Source organism: Eretmochelys imbricata, chromosome 12, assembly GCF_965152235.1.
Source record: "Eretmochelys imbricata isolate rEreImb1 chromosome 12, rEreImb1.hap1, whole genome shotgun sequence".
NCBI lineage: Eukaryota > Metazoa > Chordata > Testudines > Cheloniidae > Eretmochelys > Eretmochelys imbricata.
The window spans coordinates 38,965,110-38,974,094 of NC_135583.1; the positions used below are offsets into that span (position 1 = coordinate 38,965,110).

At 56.8% G+C, this 8,985-nt stretch overlaps 1 protein-coding gene across 1 annotated transcript; it reads right to left on the reverse strand.

The window, feature by feature from the left end:
* Positions 1-1,939: 1,939 nt before the first annotated feature.
* Positions 1,940-5,907, reverse strand: CIDEC (cell death inducing DFFA like effector c). Its single transcript, XM_077831169.1, has 6 exons — positions 5,895-5,907; positions 4,277-4,350; positions 3,794-3,935; positions 3,558-3,707; positions 2,687-2,871; positions 1,940-2,299 (listed from the first exon to the last, which is right to left on the reverse strand). The coding sequence occupies exons 2-6, from the start codon at positions 4,327-4,329 to the stop codon at positions 2,134-2,136; spliced, it is 696 nt and encodes a 231-aa protein (XP_077687295.1). The 5' UTR covers positions 4,330-4,350; positions 5,895-5,907; the 3' UTR covers positions 1,940-2,133.
* Between the last annotated feature and the right edge of the window lie 3,078 nt (positions 5,908-8,985).

Here is an 8,985-nt window from a genome sequence, read left to right on the forward strand (position 1 = left end):
GCAATAAGACTGCAACTGCCTCACTGGGGGAAGCATTTTGGAAAGGGTATGTCTCCTCCTTGTCCATGGCACCCTGGTGCTCAGTGTCCTCTGTGGAGAGGGGCAAGCTGAGGAGAGATATGGCTTCCCTAGAACAATGGGTGAGGGCCATTCTCTGACAATCCTTTGCTATTTTGTCCTAGGTGACAGTTTATCAAGATAGATTTTTTGAAAGCTGCTCCCTCCCCTATGCATCAAATCTACTCAATGATTAGGTGGGGGAAGATGAGCCTTTGCATTTACAATGAGGGAAAGAGGCAGGTGTCTTCAGAGTCTATTTTCCACTGCGTACATCTAATGAAGTGAGCTATAGCTCACTAAAGCTTATGCTCAAATAAATGTTAGTCTCTACAGTGTCACAAGTATGCCTTTTCCATGCTAAATTGGCAAAGGAGAGCTGCATGTCTGTCAATGAGGCCTCTATGCTCCTGTGCCTTTCCAAGGCAGGATGAGGCACCCACAACTCCAGCCATAAATTGTTTTGGAGTTGAAGTTGGAGGGAGAGAGGGTCTTCCTATCTTCAAGGAATTAGGAGTGACACCTGGTAACCTTCTCCTTGTGTTTGTTCATTGTGGAATTTCAGGGCTCTCCCCAGCCCATAAGCCATGATACATGGGAGTATAATAGTTATGGATGGGTGCTGCAGTTGTCCCCAGACCCAGAGTTAGGGTAACCTGTTTGGATTTCTTTGAAGCTCTGGCTAGTCACAGCTAAAGCTGCCAGCCCCCCTTGATGCTGCACTGCTATTCCAGGCAGCAGAAGGAGGTGTTTTAAGATGCTCTTTAATCTAGTTCCACTCCCCCTAAGAGCTCCCCTCCCCTATGGTAGCACAGGATAGGGTTATGGGTCCTGCTAGAGGCAGAGCTCTGTTGATCACCTCCACGTTCTTCCTCATGGAGGCTTCAGCCCACGCCATAATTCAGCCCCATAGCAACACCCTGCAGAAGGGCCATTAAGGCATCTTCATGTTCTCGCCTCTAGAGATAATAGGGGAATCATTTGTTCAGGTAACCCACCCCACTGGGGCACTGCAGGCTACCAAAAGAGAAATCAAACTACAGCTTCTGCCATTGCTAACCCAAATTAGCCACAGTGTAGCTACCGCCTCAGAGTGGGGAGGGTCTGTAGCACCTAGTGCTAGGAAGCCTTGTAGTGCAAGGGCATAGGGCTAGGATAAGGCTGCTGAACACTATTAGAGTTCCCCAGAGACATCTGGGCACCAGCCTATGCCCCATGCAGCTTCTGCCCCTCACGCCTTCCCTCTCTCTGCACTCACCTTCCAGGAGAGGGGAGGGATTCACCTGGGCTGGTCCCTCTCCTGCTGCCTTGCACACAGACCTGGCTCAGGTTGCAGACTCCAGGGGCAATGACTGCAGCTCCTGGATTCATGCACTGCTGGTCAGGTTAGCAGTGAAGTGTCCTATCCCTGCCCTGTGTTGCTGAAGCCAGGATCCACTGTGCAGGCGAGAGGCAGCCCTTGCTTCCTCCTCAAAGCAGATTAAGCTCTGAGGTGACAAGGGGAATGGCTTAACAAGCCCCAGGTCTCCCCCTGCCTGCTCGCTTCAGAGCTTCCCTAAGCTCAGGAGGGCATTTTAGGTCTGGCTGAGGGGAGATCAGAGATCACAACCCCTGCATAGTGGTGGGATGGTGATGGGACAGGAGGCTGCAGACACCACAGAGATAGGGGTGTATGAACAAGCAGGAGTCTGGAGGCTTTAATAGACTATCTTTAATGTGAATAAATATATTTACAGGGAGTAGCAGAGAGTGCCAAGGCTGAGTGAGTGCCATGAGGCAGCAACAAGCCAGGTGAGAGCGAGGCCAGCTCAGGGTGTGGAAGGAAACTACTCCAGGTAAGTCAGCAGCTGCAGGCTGGCTTGAGCTGAAGCAGAGCAGATTCAGGTAGAAGGCAAAAAGAGAGGTCCTGGGCTTCCAGCACAGAGCCCAAGGGAGCCTGCCCTGGGGAGCTGGGGCCCTCCTAGCTGGTGCAGTGCTGACCTCCCACTCTCCACCTCACGCTCCCGGGCGGATGCGGCAATGGGAGAGGGATGTGGTGATCACAGTAGAGTCCAGGCACTCGCAAGGGCAGAGACCTCACTGAAGCATTTTCCTGCAGTGAAGGGGCTGGAGGCTCCGCAGAGATGAAGCCTCTTCTGTCTGCTCCTCCGTAGCATCCAGCAGCTGGTGCATGTAGCAAGAGGTGCCGAGCAGCACATGGCCTGTGGCCTGCATGGTGAAGAGGGTCCAGCGCAGGGCTTCCCTGGGGCAGGAGGAGAGCACTGTTAGGGCCAGAAGATGAGCCGAGTGGCAGGCTAGAGGTAGTGAGCTGTACAAGAGGCCAGCACCTGCCTGGAGCCCAGCCCGGAGAACACCCTGCTCCACCCTCCAGCATGAGGCACCTGAGATGGAGTCATGGGTTTAATCCCTTTGTGTAGCACCTGCCCCCAAGACCCAGTAGCTCCCAGAATGGAGTGTGTGGTGGTTGGGGGGGGGGGGGTCATCTGGACATGCCAGGCTGGTAGAGGGGGCTCAGATCTGGGCAGCCCAGCCCTTAGACTCCGGTTGGTAGTGTGGCTCTGACTTTCCCAGCACCCCAGCTTAGGTGGCAGGGATCTCTCCCTCCCTGCTACATCTGCCCAGCACTCACTTCATGAGCCTCTTTGCCCCATAGCACCGCAGGTCATAGGACATGCTGTACGTGCCATAGAGTGTGGCCTTGACATTCAAGCAGCCCAAGTCCTGGGGGTTGGTCTTGTACAGGTCAAAAGTCACACAGGCCACATCAATCCTCCGGCGGGGCTTGCGGGAGAGAGACAGCTGGTACCCTGCCACCTGCAAGAGACCAGCCCAGTGTCAGGAAGCAGCAGCCACCACCTCCCCTATATGAGCCCCACCACCACTGGAACTCCCAGCTCTGGCCTCATGGACCTTTGCAGGGCTAGCAGTGAGTCAGGAGGCCATCGGCCAGTGCGCCCCATGCAGGGGCCAGGCCAACATGGAGCTGTAGGGAGAAGCAGGGAGCAGTTGGCTGCCCAGGACCCATCTGGCAGGGCAGGAAGGCTGTACCTGGACCCTTCCCATAGAGGGCCTATCTTCCCCAGACTGCCCACACTTGTCTCAATGAGGGGGAAGGGCAGAGCACCCTGGGAAAGGTGCCCATGCATGGATCAGGGCTTAGTTCCATCTCACTGATGGAATGGCACCTCACTGGGGCCCTTCTTAGCACCCATACTGCTGGCTTATCCTGTGGGATGCACAGTGCTAGGCTGGGCAGACTAGACTATCTCTGGGCACCCCAGGAGATCAGGTACCTGGTACAGGGATGTGGGAGGGTCCACAATGCCTGGCAGACAGGATCCAGCCCCCCTTCCTAGTACAAGGCACTGCAGGTCAGTGGACTGTGATAGCCCAGGCCTGGCTCCATCCCAAGGAGCCTGGTCCAGCATTGGGGGAGTGACCTCAAGACCCTGACTCCCTGGATCAGCGGGGGGAGGTCATGCCAGGGTCCCATTGCTCACCTTGGCTGCACGCCATGTCTGCCCACTGCCTAGTACCATGAACACTGTGCCCTCCTCCAGTGTCTGGAAGAACTCTTCTGTCTCCACACTGGTGCCATCCTCATCCAGGACCAGTGAGATGGCACCCACCATCAGCAGCGTGGCACGGATCTGGAAGGCGAGGCCACCGGTGAGGAGAGGCCAGAGACACAGGCAGGACAGGACACCCCCAGGACCAGCTCCCCACCCATGCTCACCTTGTCAAGCAGGTCCCTCAGGCTCTCTGCCACAAGGCCCTTGCGGATGCTACGGTCCCAGTTGCAGATGCGATAGGGCCGGGCCCTGGGGACAGGACTGGATAGCAGCTGCTGGGTCATGGAGGCACTGACAGAAACACACCTGGGACAGAGGGAGGGATCAGGAAGGGATCTGCCCCACCAGCCCTCCCCAGCTAAGCAGGGACCACCACGCCCCACAAGAGAGATCAGCCACCCACTCAAAGCAGAGGAAGAGGAGCCAGTTGAGGACTCCCTACCCCTGTGGCTAGACTAGCCACATCCCCCACAATGACACAGGGATCATGGAATGACAGCACAGGGCCAGTAAGCTCAGCCTGTAATCAGCCATGGGACCTGCCCCTTCCCTCTGCACTCCAGCCCTACAGTGAGTCCCCAGGCTTTCAGCCAGCTGTCCCACCCAGGGCTCACCCTGGGGGAGGGTCTCAGCCCACTGACACTTACCTGGAGAGGGAGCTTGGGGACAGCAGGCCTAGCGACTTCTTGGCATAGTCCATCTTGGTGATCAGCAGTCTGGTCTGTAGAGAGGGGATTTGCTCAGTACCAAGGCTGTGGCTCCCACCACCCGCTCTGCCCCTTCCAGCACAGCCCCCAGGCACTGCCAGGAACCCACTCAGCCTCTGCCTCTTGGGCACCACACTGGGCATCATCACACCCACCAGCTACCACATCTAGGCTGGAGACACCCAATGTGATGGGACCTTTAATCCTTCACTGACCTGCCCCCCAAATCAGCATCACCCCCTCCAGATAGCCTCACTCCCCCCCAGCACAGACCCCCCCAGCTTCTCAAGGTCAGCCTCAGCTACCCCCCTGCACCCCAGAACCTTGCGCTTTGGCTGTCCCATAGCCAGGCAGCCTCCTCCAGAGAGGGCTCTGCCTATGGTCCTCACCACACCCTGACTCATAAGGGCCCCAGTGCAGGAAATGCTGAGCCACGCCCTTTGGCCAGGGAAGGGCTGGGGACAGGCTGCTCTTAGGACACAGGCTGCCTGCCAGCTCAGCTGTTGCACAAGGCAGCACGTGGGAAAGCCACTCAGCAGCACAGGGAGCCAAGGTCCCCTGTCACTCCCAGCTCACACTGCTTCCCCCTTGCAGGGGAACTGCATTCATTAACACCCCACCTCCCCCAGCAGCATGTTGACCCCACTAGCCCCCCCAGCACCTGCTGCAGGGCTGCCCTGGGCCTAGCACTCACATTGTCCCCCCCACCTGTACTCAGCTGGGGCTGCCCTTTGCCCCAGGCCACCCCCTCGCCAGACACCACAGGCTGCCATCTCTTCCAGGGAGCAGGAGGGACCCCCAGGAAGTGCCACCCCCACCCAAGGCCATGCTGCTTTAATATAGACCCCTGTACTCCTGGCCATAAAGAATCTGCTCACCCCTCCTGAGTCCCCCCACAGCAGCAGAGACCATCCTCCTCCCCCCACCCCCAAACACCCCAGCCCTCAAGCAAGGAGGGCCACCACCACCAAGGAACCCTCCTCCCACACCTTGGGGGGATACCCAGGAACATGCAGCTAAGTGGGAGTAGAAGAGGAATCCTCCCCATATGGGCCACACTTAAGGCAGGGTGTCTGGTGGGGAACCCTCCCCCCCATGTCTTACCAGAGACCACCACAGCCCTCCCCAACATGGACCAGGAAAATTATCCAGGACTGGGGCTTTTCAGCAGTTTAGTGCTGTGGAGGAGCTGGAGGCAGAGCAGCCAGCACCCCTCAAGCAGCCACCTCCAGCTTCCTGGATTCACCCTCAAATTGCTACCCTACCCCCATCTTCAGGTCATCCATCCTGCTGCCCCTTACAGCTGGGCCTCCCTCAGACACAGGGCTAGGGAGAGGCTGCCAGGGGCCTCAGCTCTCCCCCAGAGAGATTAGAGATAGCAAGCTGCTCATTAGTGCTATAGGAGCAGACATCAGTAATTGCCCTGCAAAGGGGCAAAGCACCCTTTGCCCCACTCTGGGGTGTTTGGAGAGCCCCACACCTTCAGCCTCTGCCCTTTCTCCCCCACATCATCCATCTAGCAAGAAGCACAAACCCACAGCAGAAACAGACACCTTACCTGGAGCAGGGACTTGCTACCCAGCCAGAAAACCTCTACAGCTTTACTGCCGCTGGCTCAGCTTATATCCTGACCACGACCAAACTCCTCCCTCACCCCCTGCCTCGTTAGCCAATCCCCACGCAGACAGGCAGGGGGGCGGACCTGCAGCCTCTGCCTTGCAGGCTCCTGGGAGCCCCGGGCATTTCCAGGAGGGGTGCCAATGATGGAATTTCCTCTGGGCGAGGAATCCCTCTGCCCACCACCTGCACCCCACAGGCACTGAGTGGGGTGGGCAGCTTGTGCCATTGTTTCTGCGCCTCGTCAGCATGCCGCCCTGCACCTGACCGTTCCCGGGCACCTCAGTCCCCAGGCTGAGCGCCCTGTTCTGTCGCCCTGGGAGGGGCCTTGGTGGGCTGCACCTAGCGCTGGCTCTAGCCTATTGGGGGTCCTAAGTAAGCAGGAACATTTTGGGGGGCCCACCCACATACAACACATACTAATAATTAATAGGGGGCCCCTTGAGCTGCTCAGGGCCCTCAGAATAGCTTAGTCTGTTTATGCCTAGCACCAGCTCTAGCTGCCCCCTGCAGCCCCGTGTGACTCTCCACCAGCAGGGCCAGAGAGCATCAGATCTTTTACTTTGCCCCTTATCATCTCAGTAGCAGAAGGACACAGATGCTTCAGACGTGCCCCATAGTTAAAGCTCACTGAGATCTAGTGCAGGGGGCTAGGTGAGAAGAGAGACTACTGGTCATTGTTTCCTATTATTCTTCATAACTGAGCATTTCTTCTTCAGCGGGGGCTGATCAATAATGACATTAGACCAAAGCGCATGATTAGGATTGAGGCTCGTGGGTATGTAGGAAACCACATTAGATTAAACTAAGTCTTCAAGTATTTTTCATTTTCTCCTCATGGTGTCCCTGCAGGGCCGTCCAGGTTTCTGGTGAAAGAGGAACCCTCGGGTCTAAACAATAACGGGGGCGAAACAATTATTAATCCCATAAAAAATCTTATTCAGATCTAGCCAATGAACAATATTGCAGTGAGTTTTAACTCTATGGGAAGTCTGTGACAGGCGGAGTTGAGGTGGTTTGTGTGTGCCTCAGACCTTAACAGGTTCAGATCACTTTTAAATTGAACCGTGTCTGAATTTCCTGGGTTTATAAGGCTTAGTTTGGGGAGAATTGCACCATCCCTGTCATATAAATTGCTGAGGTGTACACGCACCCATAACTCCATCTTAACATAGGGCTTGTCTGGGAATTTAATACAGTGTGGTAAGCATGCATGGGGCTTTATAGACAAATATGACACAGTCCCTGCCCCAAAGCCCTTTGAGCTAACGACCTGATCCTTCAGGCAGGCTGGTTCTTGGAGCTTGCCAGTCGCCCCCTCCTCTCGCTCACATCTGCACGGACTGTCCTCGGGCAGCTTGGCTGCAACAAGTGATGCTGGAGTTTCCCCTCCACGCAGGGCAGGCGCGAGCAACCAGCATGTGCTTCTGCTGTGCAGAGTGCAGCAGCGATTCTGGGTTCCACTGGGCTTGGGACAGACAGGGCCAGCTGGAAGGGACCCTCCGGGCAGCCACGGCCAGGGCAAAAGGCTCCGGCGGCGCGTTCGTGTCGTGGTGGGTCGGCCGGGGCAGCAAACCAGACCTGGGAGAGGTGGCTCGGACCCGGAGCAGGCAGCTGCCCTTAGTTGGAAGCTGTCTGAGGACTCCACCATCTGGCTGTTGGTGAAGCCTGGGAGCCGGCAGCTCCAAAGTCACAGGCCCTGCTTTGCCATTGCCTAGCCATTGGCCCCGATCCTCAGAGGTGTTTAGGCTCCTTGAAATCAGAGGACGTTAGGAGCTGAAGTATCTTTGAGGAGCCGGGCGATCCGCTCTCTGTCTCATTTCCCCCGTTGCTAAAAGAGGGCTAGCGTCCACCTGACCACTGTGAGGGCTAAGGACTATCAGCAGGGCAGCGCCTGATTCCCCTTGAGCACCCATCACCACATCATTGCCAACAACCCTCCACTGCAGCCTCTTGTACCGAGTGGGCCCCGGTGCGAATCGCGGGCCTGGCAGCTAATGTCATTCCCTGCCCACGGTGCCCTCAGCCGAACAGCTTGAGGTCTTGGGGACTGTGGACACGTGAGTATTAAAGGGGATTTTCGCTAATGCTCCTGATTGTGCAGCACATTGCAGCTGCTTTGTGCCTGGGGCTATTTCCGTAGAGGAGGAAAGCTCTGCAGTAGAGCTGGGAGTCTGCCATGGGGAGAGAGAAGCTCCCTCCTTCTGTCTCAGCTGTCAGCAGTAAGAAGGTGAGGAGATGCTTAAGCAATCAGCAACTATTATGGGCAACTGCACCTTGGGTTAAATCAACCTCTGAAGAGAGGAAAATAATAGATGGCTTTGTTATTTCCAGGCGAGGCAAAGAGTGGTCAAGGGGCCTAGCGGTTAGTGCTTTTGGCCCATCCACCTCTTTGAAAAGCCGCTCCCAGAGGTTTCAGTTGCTGCAGTGGGGGCTGGCAGGGAGTGGGGAAGGCTTGTGTGAGGAGAGAAGGGAAGGAGCTCCTGTGGAGGGGAAGGGTTTGAGGCGCAGGCAGGCACGGGGAGAAAGGGTTCAGACTGAGTTGCCAGGCAGGCCGGGAGAAAGGGAGCTGCGGCCGGGAGACCGAAGGCTCAAAGGAATCCTTTCACCACAGGGCACCGTGGTAGTGAGAGGTGCTAGTATCTAACCTCTGGTGCCCCCTCACCTCGCCAGGTGACAGTGCAATAGGACAGCCTGATTCTCAGAGGGCAAATGCCTGCGCAAAACGTACCCTTAGTTTGCAAACCCAGACCCAGGAACGACAGGGGGCAAGTGAATAAGGAGCTGTATCGACGTGGGCAGCTCCCCAGGCTGCATGCGTCGCACGCGGGGGGGAACTGTGCAAACAAACCAGGCCTGCCACTGAGCGCCCGAAAACCAGGCCCCAGGAGAGCTGTTGTATGGCAGACGAAAAGCAGGGGCTGGCCAGAGGTGACCGAAAAGCAGCTTCCATTGCTCCCAGAAGGCTCCGCACACAGCATTGGCCAGGCCTCTGCTGGCACCTGAGCAGCGTTGCCATGCCAGCGGGTGCT